Source organism: Anabrus simplex, chromosome 5, assembly GCF_040414725.1.
Source record: "Anabrus simplex isolate iqAnaSimp1 chromosome 5, ASM4041472v1, whole genome shotgun sequence".
Classification (NCBI taxonomy): Eukaryota; Metazoa; Arthropoda; class Insecta; order Orthoptera; family Tettigoniidae; genus Anabrus; species Anabrus simplex.
This window is the reverse complement of record NC_090269.1, coordinates 258,764,704-258,779,292: the sequence shown is the minus strand read 5'-3', so window position 1 is coordinate 258,779,292 and position 14,589 is coordinate 258,764,704. Positions and strand designations below refer to the sequence as shown.

The following is a 14,589-nucleotide window of genomic DNA, read 5'->3' as shown; positions in this document are numbered from 1 at the left end:
TTCAAGTTCCTTGTTGCTTTCTCCTAGCAACCTGTTATGCGTCGTTTCATTTTCTCTGTGTCTCCTGATGAAGAAAGGCAAGGTTCCTTTCGAAACGCGTAGAGTGTGTTTTTATAATTAATTACATGGCATAAGCCCAAAAATATACCTCATGAATTTTATAGTTGCAGATATTTTCTCATGGAACTGGAGTGTTTATTGTAGAGACAGGTTAGGAACAGTAGGAGGGGGGGGGGGGGGGTATTCATACTGGTGAATTATTAAGCTATGAAAAGTTAAGGATAAGGAACATGAAATTCTAGGTATAAGACTTATCTGTAGAGATAATAGGCAACTTGATATTTTTTCGGGTGTACAGAACTGGCAAGACTGCTGCTGACACCGATGCAGAATTATTTGATAAGATAATCAGCTATGTCAGGAATGACACAGCAAGGAATGTTGTTATAGTGGGTCATCTGAACTCTCCAAATGTTAACTGGGAAGGTAATGCGAATGACAAATGGTCAATAAATTAATATCGGAAGGAGAGTTGAATCAGGAAGGAAAATATTCTAGATGTGGTACTGATAAAACCAGATAAGCTCTATAGAGAAACTGGAGTGATAGATGGTATTAGTGATCATTAAGCTGTGTTTGTTGTAGTTAAAAATAAAGGCAATACGTAACAATGTCGTAAAAGTAGGACCTATTAGGCAATATCGTAAGGTTGATAAGAGAGGCACGGGGAAATTTTTGAAAAGCAATTATGATCAATGGAGAGTGGTTAAAAAAAAAAATGTAAAGAGCCTGTAGGATGGGTTAAAAGCATTTGTTGAGGAGTGTGAAAACAGGTATGTACTTTTAAAAGTGGTAAGGATTAGTAAGGACCCATTATATTATAACAGAGAAATAAAGAGATTGAGAAGTAGGTGCAGATTAGAAATAACTAGAGTTAGGAATGGTTGCATGAGTGAGGAGAGACTGAAGGAGCTTGCTAGGAAATTGAATTTAGTGAAAAGAATCAGCTAAGGATAACATGATGACAAATATAATTGGCAGCCAAATGAATTTTAGTGAGCAATGGAAGGATATGTATAGATACTTTAAGGCAGAAAGAGGTTCCAAGAATGATATTCTAGGGATCATTAATGTATAAGGGGAGTGTATATGTAAGGACTTACAGAAGGCTGAAGTATTCAGTTGTAACTAACTCCCGAGAACATGCAGCTCTCTCTGAATGAATGAATTAATGAAATTATGATGTACTGATAATGACTTCCTCCCGGGTAAAATATTTTGGAGGTAAAATAATCCTCCATTCAGATCTCCGGGTGTGGACTACACGGGATGGGGCTATCATCAGGATGAGGAGCAACCCATTTGTCCTTCAAACAAAAACTAGTCATTTGCTTGGAGGTGTCATTCAAGTTTATATTAAGAGTAAACAGCAAAGAAGACCTTCAAACTGCTTTCATTTAGCTAAGTTGATTTTCTTGTGGACTTAAGGAAAGTCCATAAGTGAGAAGAAGCTTAAGGATATTGTCTTTGTTGGTCATCTTATATCCCAGGAGGCCTGGCCTTTTTATTAATAACTTCTCTCCAGTTCAGAGGTTGAAGATGTCATGATTTTGAAAATAAGAAGACTTTTCAGTGGATGATGAATGAAAAAACATGAATGTAGCCTATATTATTTCAAAAGCTGTATTCATTAGTTTCTCATATGTAACTGTTAAAAGAGCAGATGTTTTACCTATCGTATGAATCTCATATTCACCAATTCATATGGTACCATCCAGTAAACTCTTATTTAACTGTAATTGTTTTCTTTTGAAGAAATATAATTTGAATTTATTTAAAGAGAACCAATGAGCCCTCGTGGCTCTGGCAGCAGCACACTGGCCTCTCACCACTGGGTTCCATGGTTCAAATCCCTGTCACTCCAAGTGAGATTTGTGCTGGATAAAGCAGAGGTGAGACAGGATTTTTTGTGGGTACTCTGGTTTTCCATGTCATCTTTCATTCCTCCAACACTCTCCAGTGTCATTTTGTTTCATCTGTCACTTATTAATCATTGCCCCAGAGGAGTCCAACAGGCTTTGGTAGCTGGTACAATTCCCATCCTCGTTGCAGCTAAATGGGGGCTACATTCATTCCATTCCTGACCTGGTTGAATGACTGGAAACAGGCTGTAGGTTTTCATTTCTTATTAAAGAGAACTGTCAGCCTTTTTCATTCATGAACCAGTATTTTTAATGTATCTAATGTATAATGGTAAAATAGTTTAGTATGTACTGTACCTAGAGTTAAACCACAATAAATAGGTATATAGAATTTTTAAAAATAAAGATAACTTTGAACAGTTTTTCTCATTTGTGGTTGAATGATGGTGTTTTATTATTTTAAAGCTGCCGAATTACATGTCTATAAATGTTAACTTTCTTCAGCTTGTATTTGGTATTTCTGGCAGTCACTGAAGCCACCTCTCCTGGTCAAATTTTTTCTTCTTTATTTTTTTTAGGACTTGCTTTACGTCGCACCGACACAGATAGGTCTTCTAATGATGATGGGATAGGAAAGGCCTATGAGTGAGAAGGAAGTGGCCATTGTCTTAATTAAGATACAGCCCCAGCATTTGCATGGTGTGAAAATGGGGAAATCACGGGAAACCATCTTCAGAGTTTCTGACAGTGGGGTTCGAACCCACTGTCTCCTGGTTTCAAGCTCACAGCTGCACTGCCTAACTCCACGGCCAACTCACCCGGTTGTTATTTTCTGACCTATTGTTTGCGATGCCTGGAAGTATTTCATTTTCGTGCCCTTTGTGACTCTCTCCTTTCTTATGCTTATATCCTCATTCATTGAAGAGACAAACTTCCTCCTCTTTCTTCTTCTGATTGAAATTTAGAGGGGATGGTTATCTAGTTGAACCTCCTCTTAAAAGCAGTAAGCAATGAGTGAGTTGGCCATGCAGTTTCAGTCGCGTAGCTCTTCAGGTGGAGCGGAAAAGACCTGCAGGAAGACCTAAAACCCGATGGACGGACATGATCAAGGTTGATCTAGTTACCAGAGGATGGACAGTGGATGATGTTCTCCATAACAAGTTGTATATGGACAGGAAGAAGTGGAAGAGGCTCATTAACAGTACCCGGGAAACTGAAACAGTACAATGATGATGATGAGCTGTCAGGTTGCATTCAGGGGATAAGGGGTTCAAAACCCCACTGTTGGCAGCACTGAAGATGGTTTCCCATTTTCACACCAGGCAATTGCTGGGGCTGTACCTTAATTAAGGCCATGGTCAATTTCTTCCTTCCCAATCCAAGTAATTTCTTATCCCATCGTCACCATAAGACCTGAGTGTTTTGGTGCGACGTAAAGCAAACAGTAAACACCAAAAACAAAAACAAGCAGCAGTCACTATTTCAACCAGCCTTCAGAGGAACTTTGTGTGTGGCAAGGCGTTAAGGAGTAGGGTAAACCGTATAGTAATTGGCCACCTTACAGTTATTGGCCAGTACTGATTTAAAGTTCAATTACAAGGCAGTTGTAGCATTTAAAGTCTGATTTTTGTCACCAGATGGCAGACCTATCCTTTATTCTCCATGAGCATGGAACTTTTTCCCTCCATTATCTGCGAGAGTTCAAAATGGTGGCACTCAACTGGCACAGTGTTTAATATTGTGATATTTCTTGTGAATTTCTTTAGCGTCAGGACTTATTTGAAATATCTCTGATAGTGTTTTGATACTGTCCTACACTCCAGGCAAGGTTACTGAAGTGAGTTAAGTTAATAACCAATGAGTTAATGTGATAATTTATAAGAATCATTGCAGTGTGTACCATTCACGTGGGTGGCCAATAACTGTAACTGAAAAAATTGCATTACATAGCTATTGGCCACCCCGGCCAATAGCTGTGTTTTGGGAGTGTATAAAAATCATACTTTTTATGCGGTAGATAAGCTTCTTATATGATCAGAATATCAATATTCCTTGGTTTTTGTAATAAAAGCAACCTATACAGTTAATGGCCACCTGGCCAATAACTGTTTTGGGTGTGGTCCATTACTGTAAGAATTTTTGATTAGTACTTTGTAGGTAATTTTAAAAATGCCTAAACTTCCAAAATACGATCCTGCTGCTATGGAAGCAGCAATAGCGGAAATACACAATGATCCTGATAAATCTCTGAGAGCCGTGGCGAAAAAATATGGCCTACCATGAACCAGTCTACAATTTAAATTGAAAAACCCTGCTCACAAAGATTCTTTTGGTCTATCGCCAGTTCTCACGAAGGAAGAGGAGGATACTTTAGTCAGGTTAGCCTAAGATGATTCATAATGTGTAACATGAAGTAGAGAGATATTTTGCATTATTGTGATGGTTCCTAACAATGGAAAGGAAATTTAATATTTCTAGGTGGATTCTCGAAATGGCAAGGAAAGGTTTTCCGAGAAAGAGAGAAGACATAATTTCCAGCATACAGAATTTTTTGACATTAAATCCATGGCCGAACCCTTTCAGGAACAACCGCCCAGGTGAAGGCTGGCTGAAGGTAATAATATATTCGTAGAACTTTTGATTAGTATCCATGTAACTGTAAATTCTTCTGAAAATATTGAGTTCTCTTTCTTGTTTATAGGCTTTCCTGCATCGTCATCCTCAAATAACAGAGAGAACAAGTGAGTCAGTAACAGCAGCAAGTTCACGTGTCTCGGAAAGTGATGTTAGGAAGTGGTTTTCCGAAGTAAAGGAGTACATTAAAGAGAAAAATCTTGAAGAGGCTATGAAAGACCCATCTAGAGTCTTCAACGGAGATGAAACAGGTTTCCAAATATGTCCCTCAACGGGTCGAGTGCTGGTGAAGAAGGAGGCAAAAAATGTGTATTTGGTACAGGAGGGACCTTCTAAGGAGAACATAACTGTTATGTTCACCTTTTCGGCCAGTGGGAAAACATGTTGTCCAATGATTGTCTATCCCTATAAAAGAATTCCTGAAAAGATTTCGGAATCTGTTCCCAAGGAATGGGGAATCGCTCGAAGCGACAGTGGGTGGATGACTTCCGAGGTGTTTTTTGAATATATAGCAAATGTGTTTCACCCCTTTCTTGTGTCTGAAGGTATAACACTGCCAGTAGTATTGTTTGTTGACGGACATAAATCACACCTAACTTATCAATTAAGTGTCTTGTGCAGTGATTTACAGATTGAAATAATAGCACTGTATCCAAATGCTACCCGCATCTTACAACCTGCAGATGTTGCTGTGTTTCGGCCCCTGAAAGTATGCTGGCGAAAGGCAGTGCATGATTGGTATTCTAATCATCCAGGTGAGGTTCTAAACAAATTGTCATTTGCACCTCTGTTGAAGAAGGTAGTTGAGTCTGCTGCCAAACCTAAAACCCTGGCGAAAGGTTTTGAAGTATGTGGTATTTGTCCTTTAAATCCTGATGCAGTGGATTAGTCCAAATGTCTGGGGAAATCTAATGTGACAGCGGTCCCAAAGGAGCAGGGACAGATTCCCTGCAATGATGAAAATATCTCAAATGTAGTTATGAATTATGACACATTTTTCAGCATTGTAGGAGCTGAAAAAATTGAAACATTTAAGAAGAGCGATGGGACGGTTCTGCGAGAAAGCAGCGAAGATTTTCACTCTTTGTTCCGAATATGGAAATATTTCAAGAAAGAGAAGAACTTCAGGCAAATGTCAGGCGCTGAATCAAGCAGCACAGCAAGTGGCATGATTCAGTGTTACAGCCACTTATCCAATATGAAGGATATTGATTGCCAATCCACTAGTGGGACTCCTGAGAGAAACGGGGAAGGAAATATCATTAGCAATGTGATCCCAAATAATGTCTCACAGAACAGCCAAATAAGAGCAGAAACTAGCAATATCTCCAGCAAGAGAATGTACACAGGAGAGGAGGAAAAGGGTTCAACCAGCACGACTACCTCAGTAATCAAAAAAGCCCGTTTAGACCATATGGAGGAATTTCTTGTTTGGCCTGAAACTCCTAAGCGTAAGGGAAAGAAGATCACAGACAGACAGCCATTTGCTGTGACATCAAAAAAATATCAAGACATATTTCAGAAGAAGCGCCTTGCTAAACTTGCCGCAGAGGAAGAGAAAGAACAACGAAAAAGGAAACGTGCAGAACAGAAAGGAGAAAAGGAATGCAAGGAACGCGACAGATGCACAATTAAAAGAAAATTATTTGGGAAAGGTGGAAATGAAGTATCGTGTTGCATCTGCCATGGCAAAGTAAAAAATGGGAGGGAAATACGTTGTGACGATTGCCGCAGTTCATTTCACGAAAAATGTGTACCTAACAACCACAAAAATCATATTCCCCTGCCTGAGGACGAGGATGGGTTCCTTTGCCATTTCTGCTACAATGTGAAATCAGCCAGTGAAATTGAAGATTTCACTGACAATAGTGTGAATGATGATGATGATGATGATGATGATGATGAAGTTGGTGAACTATATAACCTAGTAAAACGTAGAATTTAAGACTGTGTTCCAAGAAAAGTATGATACACTGTTATATAGGAGTTTCTAGATTGTTCAATAAACCCAAGATACAACATCACCAGTAGAAGTATGGAGTGGCCAATTACTGTACCACATGTGGACAATTACTGTCAGAAGTGGCCAATAACTATACAATTTTACAAACTTATGAATAATTTAATGTATAAATTTGTAATATTATTTTATCACAAGAGTCTTAGTCCTTCTTGTATTAGAAATAAATAACTATGGCAAAAATCTGTTTAAAAAAATTATTTACTGCCATTCATGAATTTTATTGAATAACAAACTTCAAATTATCCTTAAGTGGCCAATAACTGTATGGTTTACCCTATGAGGGGGGAGAGTGTTCGAGAATCTGAGGGAGCTTATTAGCATTCTCTCAGAAGACAGGAAGGAAGGTAGGCCTCCCTCAAACAATATACAGTAGGTGTAAAAGAGGGATGGGAAGGAAAGGGGGAAATTGTAGAAGACAGGTGATCTAATGTTTTAAGGGGAAGGAGATTTCAGGATAAGGGTTCTATTCAGGATCAGAATTCAGGACAGGTGTCTGTGAGAAATCGGTACGAGTCACTGTAGATAGAACAACAGAGGGAAGATGAGGAACAGGGAACTGTTGCTGAGAAGTGTGGAAGCAGGATGAAAAGAAAAGGTAAAAGCAAAGCAAAGTCACCTCCGTACAGGCCATGAAGGCCCTTGGAGGAGTGGAAGGTAAAGGCTTCCACCATTGTTAACCTCGGTACGTGATGGGATAGAGTGGTTAGTTCTACGCCCGGCTGCTTTTGCCCCCAGGAATTAACCTGGTACTCATTTTTGGTGTAGGCTGAGTGAACCTCAGGGTCGTATGCACCTCCGGAAGTGGAAATCTTGTTTCTTAAATTTTACGACTTCCTGACGGGAATTCGAACCCATGTCCTTCCGGGTGAACCGAGCACGCCTGTACCGCCTCGGCCAGGCAGCCCCTGAAAGGAAAAGGTAGGAAAGGCAAATATAGAGTAGAGTATAGGAAAAGACAGGTGGAATAGGGTCATGGGAGGGAGAAAAGTGGGGAGGAAGTAGCTTCTGTAGCCGTCCGGAAAGATAGGGCTGACCAGGAGGGGAGGGGATCAAATGAGGTGGGTAGGGTTGATGCTCTGGACACGGAGAATTCCATTGTTAGACATGGGGAGAAAGTGTGTGCAGGGAAGGGGACCAGGGTAGAGTGTGATGATGATGGTTGTTGTTTAAAAGGGCCTAACATCTAAGGTCATCAGCTCAGGATAGAGTTTTATCCAGGAATTAGGTTAAGGCAGATGTTGAGGAAGGTGGTAGTTTTTCACATTTGTACCAACAACGTAAGGCAAGCCAGTATAAGTACCATTATAGTTGGGGATGTATGGGGTCTGGTAAATGCAGCATGGGTGAAGTTTAAGGAGGCGGACATTGTTGTCAGTGGAATATGGTGTAGGAGGGATATTGATTGGAAGGTGATGGGGATTTAAATAAGGCTATGGAGTGGGTGTGTGGGAAACTGGGATTGTGATTTCTAGATCCTAATGGGTGGGTAGGAGATACGGATCTGCCTTCACTTAAACCGTAGTGGTACGTATAAGTTAGGAAATTTGTTTGGAAGGGTAATAGGGAGGTACCTTCAGGGAAACTGGGTTGTCTAGGGAGCGGTGATATGGGTACAGAGATCTGGAAGTCGAGTAGGGATGACATAAAAATGTTACTGTTGAACTCTAGAAGTATTGTAAAGAAAGGAATAGAATTAGGTAATTTAATAGATGTATACTCACCAGATGTTGTAATGGGAGTTGAATCATGGCTGAGAAATGATATAATGAATGCAGAAACTTTCTCAAGGAACTGGTGTGTGTATCGTAGTGATAGGATAAGAATGGTAGGAGGGGAAGTATTCATTCTAGTGAACAAATAATTTGTAAGCAACAAAGACGTTAAAGATGACAAACATGAAATTCTTGGTGTACAGATAATAGACAACTTGATGTCTTTTTGAGTGTACAGACTGGGAAAGGGTAGCACTGATGCTGATTTGGAATTATTTGATATGATAATCAGCTATGTGAGAAACGATATGGATAGGAATGTGATTGTAGCGGGTGATCGCAGTTTACCATATATCAATTGGTAAGGTAATGCAAATGGCAGAAAGCATGACCAACAAATGGCACATAAGTTAATATGGAAAGCGCAGCTGATTCAGAAAGTGATGGAACCAACTAGAGGAAAGGATATTCTAGATGTGGTGTTGGTAAAATAATGAGCTCTATAGAGAAACCAAAGTAATAGATGGTTTTAGTCATCACAAAGCTGTTTTTGTCGTAGTTAAAAATAAATGTGATAGAAAGGATGGTCTTAAAAGTAGGACTACCGGGTGAGTTGGCCATATGGTTAGAGGCACAGGGCTGTGAGCTTGCATCCAGGAGATAGTGGGTTCAAATCCCACTGTCGGCAGCCCTGAAGATGGTTTTCCGTGGTTTCCCATTTTCACGCCAGGCAAATACTGAGGCTGTATCTTAATTAAGGCCACGGCCACTTCCTTCCAACTCCTAGGCTTTTCCTATCCCTTCGTCACCATAGGACCTATCTGTATCAGTGCGATGTAAAGCCACTAGCAAAAAAAAGTAGGACCATTAGGCAGTACCATATGGCTGATGAAATGGTGTATGGCTTTTAGTGCCAGGAGTGTCCGAGGTCATGTTCGGCTCGCCAGGTGCAGGTCTTTTGATTTGACTCTCGTAGGTGACCTGCGTGCCGTGATGACGATGACATGATGATGAAGACAACACATACAACCAGCCCCCGTGCCAGTGAAATTAACCAATGATGGTTAAAATTCCTGACCCTGCCGGGAATCGAACCCGGGACCCCTGTGACCAAAGGCCAGCATGCTAACCACTTAGCCATGGAGCAGGACATAAGCCATGGAGCAGGACATATCGCTGATAAAGCAGGCATGAGGGAGTTTTAAAAAGGAACTATGATCAGTGCAAAACAGTAAATAAGTATGTCAACAGACTCTGGGATGGGTTTAAAGCAGTTGTTGAGGAATGTGAAAACAGGTTTGTACCTTTAAAGGTGGTGAGGAATAGTAAAGACCCACTATATTATAACAGAGAAGTGAAGAGACTAAGAAGGAGGTGCAGGTTGGAAGGAAATAGAGTTAGAAATGGCTGTGGAATAAGGAGAAATTGAAGGAACTTACTAGGAAATTAAATCTAGCAAAAAAATGTTAGCTAAGGATAACATGATGGCAAGCATAATTGGCAGTCATACAAATTTTAGTGAAAAATGGAAGGGTACGTATAGGTACTTTAAGGCAGAAACAGGTTCCAAGAAGGACATTCCAGGAATCATTAATGAACGAGGTGAGTGTGTATGCGAGGATCTTCAAAAGGCAGAAGTATTCAGTCAGCAGTATGTAAAGGTTGTTGGTTACAAGGATAATGTCCAGATAGAGAAGGTGATTAATACTAAAGAAGTATTCAAATTTACCTATGATAACAACATCATTTAAAATAAGATACAAAAGTTGACAACTAGCAAAGCAGCTGGAATTGATAAGATTTCTGGGGATATACTGAAGACAATGGGTTGGGATATAGTACCATATCTGAAGTACTTATTTGGTTATTGTTTGCATGAAGAAGCTGTACCAAATGAATGGAGATATGCTATGACAGCCCCTATGTATAAAGGAAAGGATGATAGATATAAAGCTGAAAATTACAGGCCAGTAAGTTTGACATGCATTGCACATAAACTTTGGGAAGGCATTCCTTCTGATTATTTTAGACATGTTTGCAAAATTAATAACTGGTTCAATAGACGGCAGTTCAGGTTTAGGCAAGGTTATTCCACTGAAGTTCAACTTGTAGGATTCCAGCAAATTATAGCAGATATCTTGGATTCAGGGGAGAGCCTCCGTGGCTCAGACGGCAGCGCGTCGGCCTCTCACCGCTGGATACCGTGGTTCAAATCCCGGTCACTCCATGTGAGATTTGTGCTGGACAAAACGGAGGCGGGACAGGTTTTTCTCCGGGTACTCCGGTTTTCCCTGTCATCTTTCATTCCAGCAACACTCTCCATTCTCATTTCATAGCATCTATCAGGCATTAATAAATCACTTTGGGAGTGGCGACCCCATTGTACTAACAGCCTATATCTGCTTCCTTCATTCCATCCTTGACCCGGTCAATGACTGGAAAACATGTTGTAGGTTTTCGTTTTCATTTTCATCTTGGATTCAGGAGGTCAAATGGACTGTATCGCGATTGACCTATCTAAGGCATTTGATAGGCTAGATCATGGGAGATTGCTGGCATAAATGAGTGCAATTGGATTTGAAAAAATGAGTGACAGGATGGGTGGCTATATTTCTAGAAAATAGAACTCAGAGAATTAGAGTAGGTGGAGCTTTTATCTGACCCTGTAATAATTAAGAAAGGAATTCCTCAAGGCAGCATTATTAGACTTTATGTTTTCTTATATAAAATGATATGAGCAAAGAAGTGGAATCAGAGATAAGGCTTATTGCAGATGACTTTATTCTGTATAGAACAATAAATAGGTTGCAGGATTGTGAGGAACTACAAAATGACCTTGATAATGTTGTGAGATGGACAGTAGGCAATGGTATGATGGTAAACGAATCAGGTTGTGAGTTTCACAAATAGGTAAAGTCCTCTCAGTTTTAATAACTGCATTGATGGGATGAATTTTCCTGATGGGAATCATTGTAAGTATGTAGGTGTTGTTATAAGGAAAGATCTTCTGTGGTGTAATCACATAAATGGGATTGTAAATAAAGGATACAGATCTCTGCACATGGTTATGAGGGTATTTAGGGGTTGTAGTAAGGATGTAAAGGAGAGGGCATAAAAGTCTCTGGTAAGACCCCAACTAGAGTATGGTTCCAGTGTATGGGACCCTTGCCAGGAGTACTTGATTCAAGAACTGGAAAAAATTCAAAGAAATGCAGCTGGATTTCTTCTGGGTGATTTCCGACAAAAGAATAGCATTACAAAAATGTTGCAAAGTTTGGGCTTGGAAGACTTGGGAGAAAGGAGATGAGCTGCTTGACTAAGTGGTATGTTCTGAGCTGTCAGTGGAGGGATGGCGTGAAGTTACCTTAGTGGACGAATAAGTTTGAGTGGTGTCTTTAAATGTAGGATGATCACGATATGAACATAAAGTTGGAAATTGAGAGGACAAATTGGGGCAAATATTCATTTATAAAAAGGGGAGCTAGGAATTGTAATAACTTATCAAGGGATTTGTTCAATAAAATTCCAATTTCATTGGGATCATTTAAGAAAAGTTTAGGAAAACAACAGGTAGGGAATCTGCCACCTGGGTGACTGCCTTAAATGCAGGTCAGTATTGATTGTTTGAATGCCGTATAAATTCATCTTAAGATACACAAATACATAATTAGAATAATTTCTTTGTTTCTACTTTATTCCTGACATATATTTTCTATCTATACTCTAATATTTTTATGCTGAAAGGTTTGAAGGATGTTTTGAAGCCATGTTTCCTTTCCTTTGCAGGGAGATGGCGGTGGGCCATTGATGTGTCAATCGATGAAAGATCCACTGCGTTATATACAGGCTGGTATCGTCTCATGGGGCATTGGTTGCAAAGATAGCCAGATCCCTGCTGTGTACACAAATGTTGCTTTCCTCAGGAACTGGATTGACTCTCAACTTGCATCGATGAAGCTTGAAAATTTAGCAATTCATCCATGAGTTTACATCACAAAGAACAGAGGATGATCACTAAGTTATTCAATATCTTTTGTAATAACTGTGTGAGAATTGCAATTTTCTTAGCCAAAGGAGGGTAAGATAATTGGTACAAAGGTAACCATTTATGTACCAGTAATGGAAGAAGAGTTGGTGCTATAATAATCATTCTTAAACTGAACAAGTTTCTTATTTATTCTTAGAAATGCAAATTTTTGATCTGTGCTATGTTTGACAAAAGTTAATTGTTACAGAAATGTTACTGTTAGAGTAGATGGTGTGTAACCTAAACAAGCTTACAGATGTAAAGTAGAATCTTTATCTCTGGAGAACCATATTAATTTGTACTTGTGTTTTCATGACAACAGATTAAATAATATATATTCATTCTGGTAATGTTCTAATCAGTGTAGAGAGATGTTATAAAAAGATATGATTTCAGGGGCATAGCATCTACATTGCCAGTGTTGCTGCCAGGAATATACAGAAAAATAGAAATTAGGTATATTATTATATAATTTGAATTTTGTTAATCAATAATCTAAATCTGCCAGATTCCTGTAACATGTGTCAGAAAAGATATGATTGCCAACTAGTGCCAAAGAATTGAACTGATACGTAGTACATACACAATGTTTCCTATTTATGTCACATGTTGCCCACTGGAGTTTCAACTGCAAACTTGTCCAGGCTGGGGGTCAGTGACCTTCAGTGCCATGGTGAGAGGTGTTGCCTTTTAAACTGTTCCTTAGGATCACATGCATTTAGTGAGTAAAGTAATATTATTTCGAACAGAAGACCAACTTGTGAATTAAAAGACTTGAAGACTAAATCACATGAAGTTTCGAAAGGCATGTTGATGTATCATGGTGTACAGAATCACAATGGCTGTGCGGTAGTGAAATATTATCAAGACTCTTTTGCTGGTCATGTTCACCTTTTTTAAATGACAAAAAGAAACAAAGGCTTCGAGCAAAGATGATATCAAGTATATGGATAGTTTCCGTGTTCTGCACGCACGTGTCATGAAATTTCAATAATCCTGTTGCATCCATTTTTTGCCCAGTGCGGTTTGGCAAAATGAGAATAGACTTCTCATTAAGTGAGGCATTTAAAAATAGCCAAAAGAAAATACAATGAAGCTATGAAAAGAAACAGTTATATAATGTCTTATTTAATAAGTGCAGTATGTTACTTGGTCCTTCAAGAACTTTTAGGAGTAGAGATGAGTTGGATGGTTCTGTCAAGAGGGGCAATTATGTGGAACTTTTACACTTCCTCGCTCAAACTGATGATGAATTAGGCCACTACCTTCAAACTACTGCTGCATTATGTGGAACACCAAATTACATTCAGAATGATTTAATTGATCGTTAGTGGCATATGCAGGGGTCAAGACATGGACTACCACTAGACTTAGGTTACCCCTTTTTGATAGTTGGTTTAGTGAACGTGAAGCCTTCAGCGTTTTGAGCTGCAGCCAATAGGCAATGGAGAAGTCTGCTGTGTTGTCAAGGCTGCTTCATAAGTACTGCCCTGGCCTCTGCCAACTGACATGGTAAAAAAAAAAAAAAAAAAAAAAAAAACACCTGCCAACAGTATCTAGCACAGGATGGAACTATAGAAACAAAATGTTAGATGCCATTTTTCACCTCAAAACTGAACTTGCCGGGCTGAGTGGCTCAGACGGTTAGTAGTACCAATATAAATGGTCTGTTATTGGACATTTGGGCTTTTGGATTCTTTGTTCAACATTTTTCAGAAAAATCTATGATACTGCTTTCTGCAAGCAAAACAAGAGATGACTTCTTTCAGTTACCAACTGATGAGCCCAACTTAGCACACTGGGGCAAAATGCTGGCAACCAGGAATGAGTTAGTTGGAAAATTTATAATGTCCAATAACGGACCATTTATATTGGTACTATAAAATTGCTCATTCGGGATAAATATTTCAGATTCCCTATGGGAATTAACATCTATATCATCAGACGATTGAGGCACTGGCCTTCTGACCCCAACTTGGCACGTTCGATCCTCACTCAGTCCGGTGGTATTTGAAGGTGCTCAAATACGTCTGCCTCACGTTGGTAGATTTATTGGCATGTAAAAAGTACTCCTGCAGGACTGAATTCTGGCACCTTGGTGTCTCTAAAAACCACAAAAGCAGTTAGTGGGACGTAAAGCCAATAACATTATTAAAACTTAACTTGTCAGACTTTTCCATCAGAAATGGTAGAGAAAGACATGTAGGATGGTGAAACTAGGGCATGTGCCATGTCATACTCCTTTGAGCTTTCTTTTTAGACTTTTGCTTT

At 39.4% G+C, this 14,589-nt stretch overlaps 1 protein-coding gene across 1 annotated transcript in view; it reads left to right on the top strand.

Moving 5' to 3' along the window:
• The window catches only part of LOC136874821 (phenoloxidase-activating factor 2), a 172,261-nt gene extending 158,323 nt beyond the window's left edge, over window positions 1–13,938 (top strand). The window contains exon 5 of the mRNA XM_067148498.2: window positions 12,078–13,938. Coding sequence (XP_067004599.2) covers window positions 12,078–12,275 — 198 coding nt within the window. The 3' untranslated portion in view covers window positions 12,276–13,938. The remainder of the gene's footprint in view (window positions 1–12,077) is intronic.
• The last annotated feature ends 651 nt before the right edge of the window (window positions 13,939–14,589 follow it).